This window comes from Ambystoma mexicanum, chromosome 9 (assembly GCF_040938575.1).
Source record: "Ambystoma mexicanum isolate Mex_15411 chromosome 9, UKY_AmexF1_1, whole genome shotgun sequence".
Classification (NCBI taxonomy): Eukaryota; Metazoa; Chordata; class Amphibia; order Caudata; family Ambystomatidae; genus Ambystoma; species Ambystoma mexicanum.
This window is the reverse complement of record NC_090931.1, coordinates 807,830,981-807,853,448: the sequence shown is the minus strand read 5'-3', so window position 1 is coordinate 807,853,448 and position 22,468 is coordinate 807,830,981. Positions and strand designations below refer to the sequence as shown.

General features: G+C 45.2%; 1 protein-coding gene across 2 annotated transcripts in view; it reads left to right on the top strand.

Moving 5' to 3' along the window:
• Positions 1 to 13,276, top strand: part of C9H2orf69 (chromosome 9 C2orf69 homolog) — a 41,757-nt gene extending 28,481 nt beyond the window's left edge. For both annotated transcript variants that reach the window (XM_069615803.1, XM_069615804.1), the window contains exon 2: positions 9,804 to 13,276. In XM_069615803.1, coding sequence (XP_069471904.1) covers positions 9,804 to 10,628 — 825 coding nt within the window. In that variant the 3' untranslated portion in view covers positions 10,629 to 13,276. The remainder of the gene's footprint in view (positions 1 to 9,803) is intronic.
• The last annotated feature ends 9,192 nt before the right edge of the window (positions 13,277 to 22,468 follow it).

Sequence of the window (22,468 nt, the reverse complement as noted above, 5' to 3'; positions counted from 1 at the left end):
TCCATTTTACAAGCCTTGAAAGATAAGGATGTTAACAGATCATCCACATACTGCACCAGCACTGATTTTTCCCACAAACCTGATCTCATCCAAATCTTTTTTCAGCTGTTGGGAAAACAGCGAGGGGGTACCAGTGTACCCTTGGGGTTTGCCTAGTCCAGGTGTACTGGATTGCTCTATGGGAAAATGCAAGTAAATACTGACTCCATTACTGTAAAATTGTTTTCTGTTCAGAGGTATATATGCTAAGATAGTAACTGGGTTAGGCACAACGGCAAAGGATGGAAGAACCACTGAATCTACTGCCCTTAGGTCTTGCACAAATCTACAAGTATTCCTACATGGCTTCTTGACCGGCAAAATCTGAGTGTTGCAAGGACTGAAGGTAGGGATAATACCTTGTTTCAGGTGTGACACGATAACTGGAGTTCTACCATCCTCTGCTTCCAGTTTCAAGGTAAACTGAGTAAAACAGGGCAATACATACAAGGGTCAGCTGTCATTTTTTTACAGGTTCAGCATTATGGATCTAGCCCACTTTGCTATCATAAACCGACCTCAAGGATTGCTGTACAGAGTATGAGGCTTTGCAAATCGGTTGACCAGTCCCCTGCCTCTGGTAGAATATGTACCTTGCTAACCCTAGCTGGGACCACACGCCCCTTCTGGAGTACAGAAGATAGTATACCTGAGCTTAAACAGATCCCTACCTAGTAGATAAACAGGGTTTAAGAAGAAAAGCATGCATATCAGTTATGGGACCTAAATTGACTGTAAGGGGTTCTGTAGCGATGCAGGCACATTGGAAATTCCTACTGCCTTCACTTTGTCTGCGGATAATGGTAAACCAGGAAAACATTCATAGCGTATGGCAGACCTGCTTGCGCCAATGTCGAGTAAACTGGGAATAGATTTGCCTTCTACCTCACATTGCACATATGGGCCGCCTTATTCCACTGGTATCCAATGGCTAACGGTAAGGTTTTATTCCGGGCTGAGTCAGAATGGATCTTGGTCAGTTTGTGGTACCAAAGGCTGACCAGGGGCAGAATTTGGTGTATTGGGGGTTCAGGAAGGGGTCGGATGCATTCTTGGGGATTCAGAGAGAAAGGGCCTGATGCACCCATCACTGGAATTGGAATGGAACCCTGTTCCTGTGTTTTTTGGGGATATACTTTGCTAGGGTTTATAGGGGCATTTTTCTAGTGGCCAGATTGTTTACAGTAATTGCACACCAATGGGTCAACAGTGTCCCTGTTACCCCCAATATCCAGACTGTCCCCGATACCTTTACTGCCCTGGTATCCCTGCTGTACTGGAAGTGTGGCTCCTCTGCCCATGGCCCACCCCTTAACACTCTTCTGAATCCACCCCTTGCCACAGGGGGTGCTTGCACCTGCCCTTGTAACTGGGAAGTCATTACTTTATTTTCAATATTCTTTCTTTGTTGCTCCTGGCACGCCACACAATGGTTCGCAATCATTTGACGGTGAACCGTCACCAGTGACTACGAACCCCTTGATGATCTTCTGATGGAAGTGTCCACATATGAAGAAGATCAAGCCAATGTATCCAGCGACTGTGATCTCTACGAAGTTGCAACATCCTTGTTAGAAGAACAGGATGTTTCCTTATCCTCATTATCCTTGCCGTTATTAACGTTAGAACAAACACGGAATCAACATAACGGTAAGGCAACTAAGCTACCATCACTGAACAACTTACTTCCCAAGATGATCAGAAACTCTGCACCTGCTGGACACAACAAAAGAGTCCACTTTGAAACCCATAATTTCAAAGGCAATGGGAGGGACATCACAAGTAAGCCAACTTCAAGAACTTATGTGCCACCAGCTTTGATGGCAAATGTAGTGATCCTAGAACGTGTCTTGCGAGCGGAGGATAGCCTCATCCTTAACCGACATAACATGTGTCTGCTACATCATATCCCAAAGCTGAGAGTCATCCGATCTAGCGACATTAAAATCGTTGCCGCCTTCAATGAAGAGAACATTAGGGTGATGCTTCACATGGCCTCCGCCACCTTGGCTACATTAATAATGGAACCCTGTGATGATCTTTGATCACTTGGTTTTGATGCTAAACATCACGAGCAAATAATGCGAGGGAGAGGCTCAGAGGCCGACCCAGCCATTACTCAAACACAGGCAACTTACAGAGAGAGATACAAATGCAGAGCTTCCTTCATCAAGACCAGTTATTTAACCACAGAGAGGGGAAATATTCAAGCTTCCAAAAGACGCCAAGGCATGCAAAATCACAATTAATACGACTGAAACATATACCACAAAAGATTCCAACAATGGAAAAGTAGACCCAACTAGAACCTCTGATAATTGTGATTGGAACTGGTTGCCGAAAGCCTTAGCGTCACACCAGCAGTGTTAAAGCCAGAAGGATGTGGACTACTGGACCATGACGATTGGTTCCTAGAGCATGCAAGGCTTCCAAGATCTTAAGCAAGGCCTCCCATCCTTTCTAACTTCGGTAAAAATTCTATGCCTGCAAGAATCATGGCTGGCGGAAACCCCCCTTTTTGGATGGCTTAAAAACGTTTCATAATAAAGCCCTGAAGGGGTCTGCAAGAAGACCATCAGCAGGAGTAAGCACTTTTGTGGAAAACTCCCCAAACATTGAAGTTATAAAAGTAATTCCACCAACCCCCTTTATTCAGGTCTTGATTATGAAACTTGGGACTTGTGGAAAAAGAGGCTTCTGTAAGCTTCTTGTGCTGTTTAACATGTACTGGAATCCTAGTAACGCCATCTGTGGAGACTGTATGGATGATGTTACAAATCAGATCAATGAAATCTACGCAAACTACAAAGAACCGATGAGATTTGAATATAAATTGCTTGGCTTACAGGAATTAATCGCGAACAGCTAAGAAACACGCTTGCCTAAATCAGTGGATTAAGGGAATGGATGTGAGACATTTCCCTATGTTGAATAGAAACACTTTGGGCGATATCCCGGGTGTAAAAACCTGGATAAATTGACCTTCCGAAGCCACCGTGAACTACTTTTTATGTTTCTTCAAATCTCCTAGGCCAAGTAACATCTATGAAGGTGGTTCCAAATACGGCCAGTGACCATGAGCCTATTATTCTAGCAGTTCAATGTGCGACAGTAAAGCAGCAAACATCTGGCCTCACTCAATTGAACCTGACTGCATACCTACTCGAGTCCGACTGAACACACGTGACCCGAACAAACTTCTGGAAAATTTTAATATCTGGTTACAAAGTGAGGAATTAAGTACAAATGACACACAAGTACTAGCTGCCTTTTAAGAGCGCAAAGAAAAAAGGAACCAATCCTATTCTTCCCCCAAAGCATAGTCACGATGAACAGCTGATTGATCAAAAACTCATCATGCGCAAGGACATGAGAGAATTGCGGCGGGCTCGATCACATCAGAAAAAGGAGACAAAAATATCAAAACTGGGTCCGAGCCCATAAGGCCAGAATGCTCCAGTACAATGCAGAAAAGATTGTCTCCAATGGGGGAAAAGAACAGCCGAAACATGGCAATTGTTGAATGGAAAAAATCTATCCAACCCTCTCAAATACTATTCCGTAAGAGACTTTGGTAGCACACTTCACATCCCTATACAACATCATCCCGGAAAAAACATTACGCACACCATGAAGCCCACTACATCGTGGAACCTCACCTTCGACGTGCAGAAAATATGAACAATTCTAAGAAATGTGAGCAAATCCAGGGCTCTTGGTCCCGACGGGCTGACTAACGCCACCTTAAGCGCAGCACCTGAGAAATGTGTGCAATTTAGTTGCATGCTATTTGAAAGAATTGCCCTACAAGGGAAAGTGCTGGACTCTTGGAAAAGTCCAATATTTAAGAAGGGAGACCGCATGGACCCTGCAAATTAATGGCCGATTGCCTTACTAGATGTCTTGGGAAGATTTTTGCGACTGTGTGCTGCTAAGACAACTAAATAAAAGCACCATAAGAACTGGGGTCCTTGCTAACAGACAAACTGGCTTTGTTAAGGGCGTTGGATGCAATCTCAATTGGTTTTTCCTGAGCTTATTGAAAATGAAGACCCTCCGAGGAGACCATAAAATATATATGGCATGTATAGACCTCTAATCCGCATTTGACAGTATCGTGAGGGACCAGCTCTGGGTAAAGATGGCAGCAGCTGGATGCCCGTCGAATCTCTTGAGTGCAACAAAAGATCTGTACACCGACAAATCAATGCATATCAGACTCAATCATGAAGGCCTACTACCAAGATTCCATCATGGGCCTAAAACAAGGATGCCTGGTCGAGCTTTCTTATTCAACTTCTTTTTTTCCAGATATTCAACACATCATGGATCCGGCTCCCTCATGTTCTCCTAAACTGAAATACCAAATCGCTGGGTGGCTACTGTATAAAGGCGACCTGGTGATATTGGACCGAATCCCTCGTGGCCTACAACAGAAACTTGAAACCATCCAGAAATATGTTGAAGCAAATGCCCTAGTATTAATCGTAAATGTGGAGAAGACCTCTCGGAAATCTATAAAGCAAAGATGGGTTCTAAATGATCATCGCTTGCACCCAGTGCCCACAATTAAATATCTCAGATCAACGATCAGTGCAAGTGCAATTAAAATGCCTTGGAAGGAACATCTGGATAGGAAGTTGATTCCCTAACTGCGCAAGCAAAATTAATAAGACGCAAATATGGGAAGTTCCTCCTTCCAATTCTCTGTTTTTACAATCAAAAGATCGTCCTGAGCCTATTGTACGGAGCAGTCTTGCCTGAGCTTACCCTGGGCCACTTGGGATCGACTAGAGGGGAAGTACCGGTGATCTGTCCTGCACCTACCAAACGCAGTTCCTATAGCCATGATTCGCCACAAACTTGGACTAACATCTCTATATGCTAGAGTGACGTGGAAGACATTGCAGCTCTTTGCAAGATCAAATTGCCTTGCCCCATCCAATTTGCACTACTAGTGACAATCTCGAAACCAACTTGACTGGACTTTAGATTCATGGTCCAAAAGATGCCTTGAGATCCTATCAGGCTTGGGAACTTCAAGTGAAACTCTCAACAACAATACCACCTTTGTGAAGAAAGCTGTGTGAACAAGTGTCTGGCAGAAACGGAATAAAAAAGATCACATTCTAAAGTCCACATGCTTACGAACATCTTGACTGCCTCGTATAACCAAACCCTGGCATAGCTGATAAAGTTTCCCAATGACAAAGATCGTCATTTTTCATGAGATTCCGGCTAAACATTCTACGCAACAACACCACACTACATGGATATGGCCTGACAGCCCAAACGAGATGCAGACTTTGCAATGCCAATGAAGAGTCTCTAAAACACTTAACCTTGTACTGTAAGGAGTTGCAAAGCTTAAGAATGCTGTACCTCTACCCTAATTATCGGCACAATTTGGACTGGATGCCGAGGCATGGTGGGAGGCCCTGTATGCCCGTATGGTGCCCAGATGGACCTATGCATGCTTTTGGTAAATTGTTAAGAATTTAACTTGATGGAGGAAGGAGGTTTCTATTAGATCTAGCAAAAAGTTTGTAATAAACTGTAATAAAAAAATGTGAAATATAAAGATATTTTGAGGATCATCAACAGCTTGAAAGCCTCTAGAGCACCGGGACCTGGTGGGTTCTCAAATGCAGTCATCAAACTTAATCCAGATAAATGGGCAGAATTGTTATTAAAATTGTTTACCACTATCTGGATAAGTGGTGAAATGCCGATAGTTGGCGTACATCAATTTTCGTTTAAAAAAAATATATATATATATTTTGGGTAAACGCACTTTTCTTTCTAATTATCGGTTACTGGCTATGTCAGATTAATGCTGTAAGATTGTTTTGCACTATGCTAATGAATATTAACATGTGGATTATGGATAATGACCTCCTTTCCCTGCAGAAAACTGGGTTTAGTACAATAGATATGTTCACTTTAAATTATATAATATCGGACACATTGTCATGACCCTCGCCCAAAAACCCCCCTCTGGCAAACCCATTGGCCAGGTGGAGTCAGGACTCTGGCCTCTAGAGCCTGGCATACTCTTCAAAAGCCCTCATGGGGCCAGTCCTGGCGCCTATGGCGCCAGGCTCATACACCATGAACAGCAATGTGCTTGGAAACTACTTTATTGTATTGTCAGCCAACCTGGAGGCATCCACAGCTTGGTTCCTAAGAACCAAGCAATGCGGTCTAGTGTTTTGGGTGTGGCAGGCCTGGAACTACTTTCCCTGGTACTACTTTACCTGGGAAGAATATAACCCACAACCTGACTGCAGAACATGCTCTGTGTTACATTGCAGCTTGCAACGTGACGCTCACCGTGTCCAGCTATTCCCTCGAACCTCAGAGAAGCAGAACCTGCAAGGAGACAAAAGGAACATCATTAGCAGCAGCATCTAACCTGCAATCTTCATCTTTTACTGAGAACCGCTTCCTCGAATCTGCATGCCTCCCGGACAGAACGACCTGAAAGAGGAAGATAGAGGCAACATTAAAGAAGGCTGTAGAGACATTTACAAACTGCTCAAAAGGCTTACCTGGCTGGTCGCCTCTTGACTGGCACCACTCCGGATATTCCACTCGCGCTGAAGAACACCACGACCTACAAGGAAGGAAAACACAGGTTAGCAAAGGCAAGACTTCGCAGCACTGCGCATAGCGCTTACTTACCGCATCATAGCGCTCTTAATGCGCCATCATTTACAAGCGGGGCTCAACCAAGCCAGTTCGCCGCGCATGCAGGATAGCAACAAAACTAAAGAACAGCAATAAGACCTACCTGAACAATATCTAACGGGCCGGTGTCGGTGAAGTAACTGGATCGCACTTGCCCATGAAAGACAACGCACCCCTGCAAAGAAGGCAGGACGGAGAGCACACCTAATTCTACCACAGGGTAAGGAGAGGGCGCCAGAGGGACTGAAAGCATACGGGGTGGAGGGAGGATACTTACCCCAGTCGGTCAGTCTCGAACACAGGCCTCCTGTATTTTCAGGCAGAACCTTCCCCGCAAACAACATCAGGGCAAAGCTGAGAAGCATACCAGCGAGTAACCCAGCTGGGTGGCGTCCCTGTGGATACCAGGTGAGCGTAACACACATGCATTGTATGGAACGTAGTTTGTATTTGTGTTACATAGATTATCTGAGCCTTTGTGTTAATGGGGATAGGCTCTGGGGTAAAATGCAGGCTTAGGCGATTTGCCCCAAAGTGCTGCATTTCATAAGCACTATTTTCACAAATCTGTGTCTATCCGTTTGGATAGGGGCAGAACTATTACATCCCCCCGGTTATTACTAATAAAGGATTAGAACAGGAATGTGTAGTCTCCCTGGTCTTGTATATTATGTAGCCGATATGAATGCAATTTTGAGAAAGGTACATTTGCCACCTAAGATTGGAGATAGAGGACATATGCAGACGATGCTGTCATAATGGATAAGATGCCTATTGGTCTGCAGAGGTTACTAAATGCCCTGTGTAAAGAATAACCTTATGAATAGAAAAAAAAAACCAGGTAATGATGATTGGGGCTCAGGCACGGGAAAAAGGGAAAGTTCCCTTTGCTTGGAGGGTTAACAATGAGCTGGTGGATATTTACCTTCACCTAGGTATACAGATTGTGAATCAACCTTCAATATTATTTCTATGAAAATGCATTTTACAAAATGATAAGTAAATGGGATGTGATTAGGAGAGAATTTGCAAAAAGAGGTGGCTATTTCATTGAAGGTTTTTTAGAGATTGATCCAAGTAGCATTATACCTGATATTTTATATGCTTTGGACATTTTAGAGGAATTGATAAATTAGAAGGGGAACTTTGGAGAACCGTTGATTTCCTAAGGCAGTTCCTGTTGAAGCAATTAGAAGTGAATTAGGTCTTGTTTCCCCTGTTACTATGTGGACGATACGATGCACAAAATTGTATATTAAGATAATGCATTCTCAAATGAACCAGGAAAGCCTTCTTAGAAGGCTGGCAATGGTGGACAAAAAAACCATTTGATGTTGAAGTTGCAATCTACGGTACAGACCTTTTTGCGGGACATTTGTTTGACTATCCCAAAGGAGAATTATCCCTGTTTTATATTAGGCAGGGTTTTAAGATGGCAAAACCTTGTACAAATCTATTGAAATGCTGCAGTCGGGATTTTAAAAGATGTATTATGTGTCTTTGATTTAACATTTTACCTTGTTATGAGTATACAGGTTCTTGGACCTCTGTACCATATGAAGATAGAAAATGGCGATTTTGCAAGTATGAAATAGAAACGGACATATTAACCTTGTGCTATTGTTTGCAGGACTACTATCATAGGGGATATAAGAATTTGGTCTGATTTTATGATGGTTGCTACGGATCAATTTTGGTCTATTTTCTCTGCTGAACCACTGATGTAGGTTGGGGCCGCATATTCTGTTTGGAACAGAACTTTTAAATGTGTCAAGATTAAGGATGACTATTTTAATATGATGATTTACTATTTTATGAAGATTTATTTTGTATTGGGCTGTATATGTTTTTCATTTGTGTATTATTGTGTGCTTTTATGTGCAATTTATGTTAAGATAATTGCTTTAAATGTTCATGCGTAAGGTTTTTGTCACGTTAATAAATAAAAATAAAAAAATTGGTCATATGCATGTTTGAAAGGCACCAGTTCTCCTGGGGAGGCAAAAGTAGCTCCTGGTAGCTGTTTTCAAGTTAACCAGGCTCTCCTGTTTGCTAGAAGCCAGAGAAATGGCCCCCCTCAATTTCGAACCCTGGAAATGTCTGCTCATGAATGTGACTCACCCACTATCTACGCAACAGTGGTTGTCCCAGCTGGGTGTGCAGCGTGCACGAAGCAGGACTCCGTAGGAATTGTCTAAATGAGCCTTGCTAAAGTGTGGCCATCTTGGTTGCCATGCTCTAGTGACGCTTCAGCACCCCATCTACTACATCTTTTGCTTTTGGTCAAAAGACCAAATGTATTTCCTCTAGCAAGCATATCTGTAAGTGCCCCAAGGATTTTCTAGATGTCATGTTGGTGCTATACACATTCTTCACAGGATGTTGATCAGAAAAGAGAGCTGGTTTGAGCATCGTCACATATTTGAGCTTTGTGTGGACTAAACGGCCACACAACTGTTGCTAGTCTCTTCATATTCTCACGGCAGTATTGGAAAGTAGGAGATGTACATTTAAATATTTTTCGAGTGTAAAACCTATTAATTTCAAAAAATTATTTTGCAAAACAAATGTAAGTGATTCATTTTGTGGGGCTCTACTTGTCTGGGGAATCCCTCAAGCGTGTGCCAAATGCTTTCACACCATGCAATTCAGTACATAAAGTGTATGAGTCATGGTGTACAGGTCTCTGTGTACAGCTGTGAACTGCTAAGAAATTCCCAGGAGTTGAACTTGCCTGTGAACTATACCATTGGGTTAAAGACAGGTTTTTAGTTGATTGAGTTTGCCACTCCTCTGTAAAAGGGAGTGTTAATGTGTGAACATTGGATCTGAGCAGCTTAGTTTTTCCCAGGTTGGGGTCTGGGGTGTGTAGAACTTTCATACTTTATTACGATAATTGTACTTGTTACAAGTAATCGGTTTAGCACAGTGGAGACAAGTACAAAAGAAAATTGTGTGAAGTACCTCCTAGGCTTTCTGAATGTTATCAATTGTTGATGAACTGGATTTCAATATGGGAACTTAAACAATAAAATAAGGCATAAATTGATCACTTTTCCACCTTCTTCTTTCAGAGTTTTGAAGAAGACATGGCTTACCACCCGGAAAACTATCGCTGGAAGCGGTGGAGCTTCGAGAATGCTGCTGCCCTCCTCTCTCGCCGCTTCCCTAAGCATTCTATTTGGATTGTGAAGTCCTCGCGCATGCATTTACACAAGTTCAGCTGCTACGATAATTTTGTGCAAAGCAACCTTTTTGGTGCTCCAGAACACAGCACGGACTTGCGTGCATTTACGCATCTCTATGCATTGTTGGTTAATGCCTTCCCGCTAGCGGAGAACATGGTTTCATCCCAGAAGACCACCTGTTTTGCTAGCGAGGATAAAAGGTTCCCTGAACTCTCAAGTATGGAAGCTACGTGTACTACAAACGGCTGTGCAACAGAAAAGGAAAGCCATTTAAACCATGAGTTTGAATGTTTTGGTTCCCCGTCTGTTAAAGGTTCCGCGTCGTTCACTTTGATTGGCTTCAGCAAAGGCTGCGTTGTGCTGAACCAGTTGCTGTATGAACTGAGACAGGCAAAAGAAGACCCACATTTGGAATCCTTCATGGCCAACATAAAATCAATGTACTGGTTGGACGGAGGCCATTCGGGGGGAAGCAATACGTGGGTTACCAGCGCTGAAGTACTGGAGGAATTTGCACAGACTGGGATATTGGTTAACACACACGTTACGCCATACCAAGTGCATGATACTATGCGGTCCTGGATTGGTAAAGAGCATAGACTGTTTGTACAGATGCTGCGGGAATACGGCGTGCCTGCCAGTAGCCAGCTCCACTTTGCAGACAAGGTTCCATCTTTGGATAACCACTTCAGAGTTCACGAAGTCTTCTGAGTTGCTAGCACAGTCAGTCAAGTGAAGGCTCCACTATATCAAAACCAGCATCCACTAGCTCCGCACATCTGTCTTCCTGGCTACAGCTTGATGCTCCAGTGTCATGTTCTCTTTGGCACAATGAAGGCTTGCTCCAAGCAGAGCTGGGCTATCGCAGCTACTTAATATGCACCTTTTTCACTTTAGGTTTTTCCATTGAACCATACACATTGGATGTGCTAAACCAATTTGGTTTTCCGGTTGGTTTGCCTCTTGAATGTGGCATTAGGCAGACATGTGTACCTTCTACATAGTGTGTAAGTGGAAATAAAGGAGGCAACAGACAAGATGTGTTTGATCGAGTATACATCTTGTTCATCAAAGCCATGGAAGGAGTTTTGTGGCACCGGCTGAGTGCTCGGGTCTGCCTTTTTATTGGCAGTTTATTAGACCTCCTTTCTAAGAGTCACAAAGGATGGGGGAGGTTGCATTGGAAAAGAGTGTATCAGAAAAACATTCCTAGGATGTCGCCAGTTCTCATTGGAGGGTGAATGTTTGATCGCAAATGTTTTCCGAACTACTCGGTACAATTCCACTACTAATACACATGCAAGAAAATAGTAGGTAAACCTCTACCAACTGAGAACACGCATCTGTGCCTTGCTTGGCAATACACAGCTGTTTACTATGTAGTCGATCAACTTGTGAGAATGTGGCTACTGGTTACCACTCAGTACCTACACACAGGGTTTGACAGACCCTCCTCCGAGGGTAAGATGGGGCGGATATTGTGTTCCTTTTTCCCATAGCACATGCATTGTAACTTGGTTCATATACTTGATACCTGCACGTTAATCGCAGCTCAACCCGTAGACCCACTGTCCTGGCCATTGTACACCCTTATGCGCATTCCGGTGAAAGTAAATGGCACAATGTACGATCGATTCATAAAGCCAGTAAGAAGGATGGAACGTTTAAATGAAATGGCTTCCTTGGCAACAATTGGGGCGTTATTACTATTGTCCAGTGTTGCATAGTATATAACATTCTACTTGCTTATGGTAAAGTGATCAAATTGCTAATATAATTCAGGAAAGCCGGATGTTGCACCCTGTTTGCTAGGCCATCTAGCACCTCCATTGCTGCCCTGCTCTGAGCTATTTGACTGAAGTGGATCCATGTTCTTGCCTTTCTAGAATAAAGGGATGGAATGCCAGTAAATTCCCTCACCCCTGCAGTGACCTATAGTCTAGAGGAAGAAAACCTTCATAAAAGCAGGAAAGGGAAACTTGCCTGGGTCCATTTGTTTTCGGTTTCAGCCGGGGACTACCATGGGTAATGATCATATGCAATCCCAAGATGGTAATGCAATGTTATTGAGTATGCACACAATTAAGTTGGGGAGATGACCGTTTCCCCCACTGCAGTTAATGCCCATTTACATAAACGGGTATAATTGTGCTTTCGGAGCCGACCCTGTGTGCTCGTTCGGTGGTTGCAGCGTAAGTTAATCAGGCATGTAACAAGGATAAAATTGTGGTTGGCTTTTTCATGCAATGCATAAAACGTAAGTCTAGATTTAATTGGAGGCGTTATTGACAATGGGCACAAAAAGTATGTCACATCCATGTCATAATGAAGCGTTATTAATGGAGTGTTCGGTATTTCTGAATTAATAAGCTACTTTTTCATGAAAGAATTACTGCTTCCCTTACGCATAAGGCAAACATGGAATCGAATAGGATGACTAAATGGCTGCACGTTCAGTTGGCTAATGCACTCTCCTCTTTGTAGCACTTTTGTGAAGAATGATTGTAAAGAATTATTATTCATGTTTCAGACAGTTTTCTAGAATAACAATGGGTAAATATGTGACAAACCGGGACCAAAATGTGCCATTTCTAAATGTTACCAAATAGTGTATCTGTTTTATATCTCGCCAGTACTTCTGCTGCATACAGTGCACCCTGAAACTCGGTGCAGGTTTGATTTGAGAGAAGGGCAGAACGTCAGGACTTGCACCCGGGTTTTTGAATGGTAGGCCAATCCCTCCTCCACCCTAATTCATTCCTATTTTTCCATGAGGGCTCGTGAGGGAAGCAGCACTCTCCTGAGGTTTGGCTTATGTTATTGTAATCTAATAAATATTTTTCATTAATGTTCTTCTACGTTATGTATGTTCTTGTCATGTGGCCTGCATTCATGCATAATCAAACTTTACTCTGGTATACGGTTGAAATATGGACATGATTGGTAAACTGATGTGGTTTATTTAATGTTAACGGTGTGTGTGTTGATCAAATTAGCAACGCCCTGATGAAGGACTGAATAAAGTCCGAAATGCATTGGCATTTTTGCACCTGCTAATTAAATACAGATATTTTCATTGCCAAGGAACCATTTGTGAAGTAATTATTTCTAAATTGTGCACAAAGTGGTAGTCGCAGATGAATACAACAGAATTATTGTTCACAAAGTGGTAGTCGCAGATGAATACAACAGAATTAAAGTAAACACAACTACCGTATTTCGAACTTGAAAGAAACCACTCGAGTGGTATTCAGGGTGTGCAGCCCACACCGACGGCTATTTAGCCTAGGTCTTTCTCTGTTTGGCTTATGTTAGTGTCACGTATGAGTCAATGGAATAAAACGGTTTTTTACCTAGCAGTTGGGACTACTTTTTCCTGTACAGTTTAACTTGTGTGGGTGAGCAATTCTAATATTACAATCGGTTCTGTGTGTTTTCCTAGCCTTCTTTTTTTTTAAAGTCTGCAATTTGTGTAGGCAATGAATGTTTTTATTTATTAATTAAATGATGGGCCTCCTCCCCCATACTCCTATTCCCTCACCAATGCAAACAGAATATACATGTATATGCAATTGGTCAAATTCGACAAAAACTGCACGAGCAAAGTGCAGACTTTAAAAATGAAGTCTTTAAAAACGCGTATTACGTAAATGTACATCAAAATGTTACAGGTGTCCAGTGAAGCATGTAATCCCATTTAGAAATGTTGTTTAAAGGTCCAAGCTCCCACCCTGTCGAGACATCTTGGATTTTCTATTGTTTCCAGAAATAGCTGACTGACAGGAGGCCAGAATTGAAAGTCCCCTCCTGGATTTGTCATGATTAGTTTACATTACTAGCATTTTTCATTACATTGATCGCTTCAACATGTTCCCCTTGTCTGCATTTGCTTTTCAACTGTCCTGTTTGCCTTCCCTGGTCTTGCGTCATTCTCTGCTGTTCTGATGGAGCACCAGTGGGGAATACCATTCTCCACTATGCTCCATTAAGGCTGATCCCAGAACCCACTGCCAAGGCTTGCTCTTGGCCCGTGCCCATTAGTGAACCTAGGAGTTAGAAGGCTCATGGGGCCCGATGGTGGTCTACTGTGCTGAAGGTTGCCCAACCTGTTGCCTGTTAATATCTGAGAGTGTGCAGGGCTACACGGGGCATGGGTGGGGGTTTATTGGTGTGCAGTTGTGGAGCGCCACTAAAATATCCATGACAACTGCCATTTTGCAAGCTCTCGATTCAGGTAAGAGAGTAGTTTGATGTACTAGTTTCCCATGGGGACGATGGTTTGTGCTTGTCATGGAGGCGACTACCTCTTGAGTGTAGGGGCCATTATATCATACCCCTCTTAAACAATTGTGATGTTTTTTTTCTGCCCTAGTGTTACAGTGAAACTTTCAGGCATGCACTACAAACCATTTACACCGCTGTAAAACAGAATGCCCTAAAAATGTGGAACTCCCAGTTGATGTGTTTTGGATTTGAATGTGCTTAAAGAAACTAATAAATCGGGAGCAAAAACTGTGCGGTCCAGTCACTATTTGCTGTGATTGTAGCTGCCTTCTATAGAGATTCATAAATGGGTTATGTGACGTCACTGCTCCCATATTAGTTCTCTTGCAATCAACAGTATCGAAATACATCTTTATAGGGCTAAGGGATTCAGCCAAAAGTTATACACACGCTTGTGTGACAACTGTGTATGCTTCAGGCCAGAGATTCCTTCTGCTAGTTTAGCCAGATATCCTTTTACAATAAACAGCCAACCATTTACGTTTGTTACCTACCTTCTGTGTTGGCATTCCTTTGAGGCACACAAAGTGTGGGCAAGAGGTGCTGCTTATGAGCCAGTATGATCTTTACCTGGCTGGCATGGATTTGGCACATAATGCCCAACAAGCCACCTATCTCTGCTCTTGTTGGATGCAGTACTGGTTAGGCATGACTGACATGAGCTGCAAATAATGCATGTCTACTGCATTCGAAAAGGAAGTTCCATTTAATCAAGACTAGAAGTGTTCTTTCCAGTGTCCAAAATAGCAAAACCCTGAATGCAGGGTAAATACTCCACCCTCCCCCCCCCCCCCCAGAACCTAGCAAGTGACCATTTAATAGGTCATACAGAGGATGCAGGAGTGAGGACTCCAACTATGAATACGTAATGTTTTTGGTCAGAGTTTACTTTTAAGGAATAAAATAAATCTTTTTAAAAAAAATCCTGGACACTTTTAGTTTCAAATACAAAAAATCTGCATCGACACTGAGCAGTTGAGAATTTTGAAAAGTAACTTCATACTTGTGGGTAGGCCAGAGTTGCACTCGGAGGTTCATCCATCCAGGGTGTGCTCCAGCACACTGGGAACTTTCCAGAAAAAGTATGCGAAGAATTTGGAGTTTTCGTACATGAACTGCTTTGCAAAACAAAAACCTTTTTATTCATTGTGGTTTACTTTAGGTCCATCTGGTCTCCTGAAACGCGTCCTTGTAACTCCAGGGATGTTTATGCTGTGTACAAGAAGCAGCCATCTGGAAACAATAATGCTTCACTAGCGGCCATTTTCTGTCTCGTATGAAAGCATTTTTTGTTACAAATGAGGACTTTTTTCACCTCCCCACACAACCATTAAATATTAACTAGTCAATGATGTTTTCTGGCTTTTATTCCGAGTGTTAACGAAAATAAACATACCCTTCTCAAAGAGGACAACTATTGCCAAAGTCTAGTTATGCCTTTTTGTCTAGGCATTTTCTAGGCTCTGCCATAATATTACTTTCTAGCCATAAAATGGCAACAGCTGGCAAATGCCCATAGAAGAATCAAAACGTTTGACTATGCCAATGCTTGCTTTTAACAGGAATTCAGTGCAAGGGACAGACAAAATGACACGTATTGCTTATACAAAAGTGTCTGAAGTTGCACTCGGTTAAGACATTGCTATTCCACCAGGAGCTGGTTTACAACTGCAATTAAGCCATTACCTGACAGAAGACTGCTTAGAAATAATATAGATATCCCTGAAAGGCACAGAACTAGCTCGGAGGTCCCATGGGTGTGTGTTTCGGACAGGGAGGGGCAGATAATGGGTAGGAGCGGCCAGGCTGACTAGCATGGCCATGGGTGGTCAGTAGGGAGGTAAAATGGCAAACCTCCAAATGTGACCCTTCTCACCTACCCTCTCTCCCATCTTCACTTCCCATGAAAATAGTTGTCTTACAGCACCACCTAATAGCTCAAACTAAAAAGCCAAGCCAACGTTATTCTTAAACCCTTCAGAAAACAAAATCAAAATGACTTCTTATATAAAGCTTGTGTTTTTTTTCTTTTTTTCTTTTCTTTCTGCTATGTTCTGAACATTTACAATAACCATTTTAGATAAAGGAAATTGTCAAACTCATGACTACAATTTTGGCGATACAGAACTACTGAACTTTACTAATTCACGGGGACATCTTAACTTCATGTACACTGGTAATATCACAGTAGCAGGCCATGCATATTTTTTCCTGAATATTAATGCTTAACGAATGCTCTGTTCCCCCAAGTTTTCATTGCTCTTGTAAATATTGTTTCCCACAGGTACTAGAAACTACGGATTATTATGTGGGCCGTGGTGCTGACTTTGGTTAAAATACTGCTCTATAAAATGCTCATTATAAAGCGGTTTGGCAAATAACAGCTCTATAAATAAGTTAATACTATAAGCTAACAATATGGCATTGCACAAGCTTCCTTTTGTGTAGACGGGTGAACCTACCTGGTGGTCCTGTAGTTATTTCGATTTGACATCAGGCATGGGTATTATCAGACTAGGCCTAGTAACATTTCTGCATATGTTACATGCATACTCTCTGTCCTGTCCAGGAATAGAGCACACATTCTGCGGCTTCTAACAACACGGCCAAACTCTTTAAACTCTGCAAGAGACTGGCCAATCCTGTTGCCGTCTCTACCTCTCCTATTCCCTCCCAGACCCCCTGTACGGCTGTGGCCTCTCATTTCATCTCTAAAACTCTCTTGCCCCCCTCCCCTTTTGTCCACCCCTCCCTGTCCTCCCCTCTCTCTGACAGTACCTGATGAGGTTTCTAGACCAATCTGATCTATGAAGGCGTCATCCACACGGGTGCTCCCCTGCTCCTCCAGAACCATCAAGGACTATATTGACACCCTTGCTCCAGCCTTGGCTTATTTCTGTAATCACTCTTTTGCCACTGGAACGTCCCCTCTCCCTTTAAGCACTTCCCATGTGCACCCCCTCCTCAAGAAGCTGTCTGCCCGTCCTACCTGCCCAAACTATCGCCCAGTCTCCACCCCCCCCCCCCCCCTTTCCTGGGCAAACTCTTGGGAAAGCTGGCCTCCTCCCAGCTTACTCTCCACACTGAAACTGTTGGTTGGCTCCATGACCATCAGTCTGGCTTCAGAGCTGCCAGAGGCACGGAAACTGCTCTCCTGAACACCTGTGAAGATCTGCTCTTTAACCTTGATGCCAGCATTCCTTATGTCCTCATCCTCCTTGATCTTTCCTCTGCTTTCGACATGGTCAACCACAGCATCCTGATCAATCGACTCTGTGAGTATCTGGGCATCACGGATCAGGCCTTGGAGTGGCTGACCTCTTTCCTCTTGGACCACCCCTTCCAGGTTCAACTTGATCCCTTTCTCTCCGCCACCTCTCTCTACCTGTGGTTTCCCCAGGGCTCTATCCTCACACCCTGGTTTTTCAACCTCTACTTGGCCCCTTTGGCCCACCTGATCTCTACCTTCTCCTGTAACTTTCAGTGTTATGTGGATGACACTCCGCTTTCCTTCAGGCTCCCCTCAGCCTCCTCTCACTCATTCCTGACTGTCTATTCGTGATTCAGAATTAGTGCGCCTCCAACTATCTCTGCCTCAATGCCAGTAAGACGGAGATCCTTCTCATTGAGACTTCTGCCGCTTCTTTCCCTCTCTCACTCTGGCTGCCCACCTTGGGCCCTCTTCCTTCGCCTTCCTGCGAGGCAAAAAAACCTTGGTGTCAACTTTGACTTCACCCTCCTTTCTCTCCTCACATCTCGGACGTCGCCAAGAAGTCCCACTACCACCTGCACCTCCTCAAAAGGACTCTTCCCTTTCTCACTTCCTCCAGATGCTTACTGTTTCCAGAGCCCTGGTTCTCTCTAGGTTGGACTACTGCAACAGCCTCTTTCTCAATCTGCCCTCCGCCAACTGCAACTAATCCAGAACAGGACTGCAAGACTTATCCTGGGCCTCAAGCCCACGAACCGTATCTCTCCTGCCCTGAAATCTCTCCACTGGCTGCAAGGATCAAGTTCAAGACCCTTTGTATTGTCCACAAGGCTTTCTGGGGCTGGGGCCTGCACTGCATCTAACGCTCTCTTCCAAAAAATACCTTCCTTTGCCCATCTACCTCCAACTCTCTACGGGTTAGATGCGGGGAGTAGATCTCTCTCCTCTGCAAGTGCCTCCCCCTCGAATAGCCTCCCTGCCTCTCTCAAACTTGAGCCTGACCACCTGAACTTCCGCAAGCAGCTCAAAACGTTCCTCTTCTCTGCTTTTTCTATCTCTCTCCCTCCCCAGCCAACCTACCTGTCTGCTGTACTGACTGGTTGCTTGGCTACCCTCAGAGTCTCACTGGGTACCAGGCTCTTTCTTGATCAGTCACCCCTGCACTGCCTCCAGGCCTACCACGGACTTGTGGATACGTGGCAGGGCCCACAGAGACAGAGTAAGGGCTCCGGATGGCCCAGCAGGAAGACGGTGAAGAAAGTTCCGGGTCCGCAACTCGAAGTTTCGGTTCCCCATTGCGGGCGGCCAGTGAACACCAGGAGCGAGAATCGAGGATGGAACGCACACCTAACGGCAGCCAGTGGTGCCGAAGAGCCACCCCGAAGGTGGGATAGGATGGGCCCTGCAGACCCCGCCGGCACTCAGTGGGAGTATCCTGGCATAAGCGGCAGCGCGCATTCAAGGTCAGACTCAGACACAGGACCGGGCAGTAAACGGGCCCCACGGAGGAGCCGCGTGGGTTGAGGAGGTGCCCCAGGAGCGACGTGCGCAGACCGGTATAGAGCCAGGCGAAACCTGGAGGAAGGAGACCACATCAGAAGGCGCTTGCACTCTACGTGGGTACATAGAAGGAGGCGGATGGAAACCACCCAGCAGGCTTCAACCGACAGACCTGCTCCGGTACCTACAACATGCAGTAACAAGGTGATGAGGAGGAGAGACTAGCCCACAGCAAGGGACACTGACTAGGGAGGGCACTCGGGAAGAACCAGCAGGCAATGAAAGAGAAGGGGCCCCCGAAAGACACAAAAGGGTTGCACGCAATTGCAAACCTCTCCCCAGCCCCGCATGAGGGTAAGAGCAGCTCTCTCCAGGCCCAACGAAGGAGGAAGTAGGCCTAAGCCCGGGGAAGGGCATATCTTCAAGAAACAAGGTCAGCAGGGAGGGCAGCCCAGGGAGCAGAGATGCCTGGGGGTACCAATGAGGGGCAACAAACCCCCAACTGGAAGAGCAGGGGCACCTAAAGGGACCACGTCTCTGGTGGGAATAGAGAGGTGGGGTGTGCTGGATCAGGAGCGGATGCCCCCTCCTATCAGCTACACTGCAGGGTATATAGGGCAAGACCATTCGGGCAGGATGGCGTCCAAAGCCAGGACCTCTAAACAGAACCCAGCAGGGGGGGATACGATGGGCCCCCTCACCACAATATGGGCACCAAATACAAGGGACCAGGGGAAGAATGCGCAGGCCCCCATGAACCGCCGAGACCCCATGGGGGCAGAACAGGTAGCACCAATGTCCAGACAGGATTTCCATGATGACATGAGGTTACGCCAAACGACCCTCAACAAAGCATTTCATGACCAGTTCCAATTGATGCGCACCGATCTACATACAGCACTGGTGGAAATAAGGCAGGAGGTTGGCCAGCTGGGAGAGAGGACGGATATTCTTGAAAGGGGCTTGCAAGAGGTGACACAACTGCAAAAGGCTAAGTGTGGCGACCCACAACCAAGAACTGCAAATGGAGGACATGGAAAAAAGGTCACGAAGCTTCAACATCAGGATTAAACAGCTACCGGAATCGGTGGATAAAGACCTGAGGTGGGTGGCACATAATATTTTCGCAGACTAGGAGGAATGGAACCGGAAACAATTGAGTTGTAGTACCCTTCTAAAGAGGCGACTTATGGGCCCGATACTGAAAGAAGTAACTAAGCGGGGCATCCGATACAAATGGACCTTCCTGTTTGGCTTGATGTTCGTGTGGGAGGGGGCACAAGGCCATCGTGCCTCCACAAGAGGGGGCCATCATTCTACACCTGGACATGAACCAAGAAAGGCAGGGTAGGAAGCCTTCTCCCCCTCCCCTGCCCCACCCACCCCAAGTCAGAGAGTCGAGCAAGGCCCAGGCCATGGGAATGGGCTACGACAGGAGAAATGCTAAGGGGGGGCGATACTACGTGGCCCACGCCTGAAACCAGGAGAAGAGACCAAAGAAGGGGGCACAGAGGATGATTAACAGTGGATAAGACAAGCCTGTGATGAGCATAAACGAGACAGGGTGGTGGACCAAATGGCACAAACCTGGATGGAGGAGCACAATCTTGGAAACAATAAGGGTCGGTAAGCCTGGGGGGGACAGCAAATTGAGTTTTGAGACGGGAGGAACACGGAACATCCCGAACTTGGGGGGGGGGGGGGGATGGGATGGAGGGAATGGGGACGAAGGGGGGGGGACTCAAAGGTACCAGGATAGGATCCAAGGGCAACAGGAGGGGACAAGGGCTCAACTGAACGTGAAGAGGGTCTACTACACAGGAAAGGAGGTGTGGGTAAGCATGGTACACAGAGAACTGCCCAAATTCAAAGGTCCACACATAATGTGAGAGGGTTGAATACCCCTCTCAAGAGGAAGACATTTGAAAAATTCACTAGGACCACAGGCCCAGCTATACTGGCGATCCAGGAGACTCATCTCCTGAAAAAGGACCAGGCGAGGCTTAAATTGCAAGGCTTCTCCCAGATATTCCATACATCAGGTCCAACGAAGTCCGGGAAAGTAGCATTGGCTATCAGGAATAGCCTAGAGTTTGGAGTATCAGGTTCCAAGGCGGATAAAGGGGGAAGGTATATTGTAATAGTACAGAACCACAAAGGCACCTCATACTCTGGCTTCATTATACGCCTTCAGTGCTGGACAGGAGGCCTTTCTGATGAAATTCCTGAACGTGTAGGAGGGCTTTGCGAAGGGAAACATTGTTTTAATGGCTGACTTTAACCTGGCCTGGCACAGGAACCGGGATAGATCCGGGAGAGGAGGAACCAGGGGATTGGGCGAGGGGGGAAGGGAGGGGCAAGCGGTAGCTTTGGCAGCATTACAGGGAAGGTTAGAAAGTTTAGGGCTACGGGATGTATGGAGGGGGTCCAAAGTGGGAAGAGGAAGTCTACATGTTCTGTGAACACTTGATATGAACACAGTCGCAAATAGACTACATCTGGGTCTCTGCGGATTGATGGGGGCAGTGGAACACATGAAGGTAGGTCCCCCTGGGAATAGCGGATCATAATGTGGTGACAATCATAATGAATCTGTGGGGGTGCTCACCAGGGGTCTGGAAGTGAGTCCCAGGGGAATTTTTGCAAGACCCGGTTGTAAGGGTGGATCTGGAGGGCAAAAGCAAGACCACCTTCAAGCTAAACAAGAGCTCAGATACAGGGGAGGGCATCTGAAGGGATGCCTTTAACATCACAATGAGGGGGAAATTTATTGCAGCAAAAGCACAGAGGGAGAGACAGATGAGGGCTCTTGAGGCCCAACTGGAGGAGGAGGTCGATGAGGCAAAGAGATGGCCAGGGGAGACCCCCCCTCCAGGAAGTCACTAAAGGCCTACAGACAGGCAGTGGGACAACTAAATGTCCTCTGGACTAAGAGAGCCGAGGGAGCATTGTTCGTCCAGAAAAGGTTTTATGCAAAGGCTAATGAGGCTAACTCATTATTAGCAAGGATATTGAGGGACTGCTGCGGGCAACAAGCAGTAAAGGATGACGCAGGGACCCATCACTCAGGAATGTTTCGCAAGCTACTATACCTTCCTTACATTTCACAAGATCCCCAGAGTCAACAGTAGGCAGACTACCTGGAGAGAATCTAGCTCCCTAGAATGGACTAGGGCATACAGGAGATACTAGACCAGGACATTTCAGAGGAGGAGGTGAGGAAGGTCATAGCAGGTGTTCCCCCAAATAAGGCACCGGGACTGTATGGCTATCTTCTCTAAAACATTCTCCGCAGCCCTGGTCCCTTACCTGACAAACCTTTTATAATAGCTTCTGGGAGACTGGGCGCATCTCGCCCTCCATGGAAGAAGCCAAAATAACATTGATCCCCAAGCCCAATAAAGATCCCACTAAGTGCATGTCATATCGACCGATTGCGCTCATAATATAGATGACAAAGTCTATACCAAAATCACGGCTAAATGGTTAGAGGGGCATTTACCGGCTCTGATTCACCAAGATCAAATGGGCTTTGTGTTAGGGAGACAGACTGCAG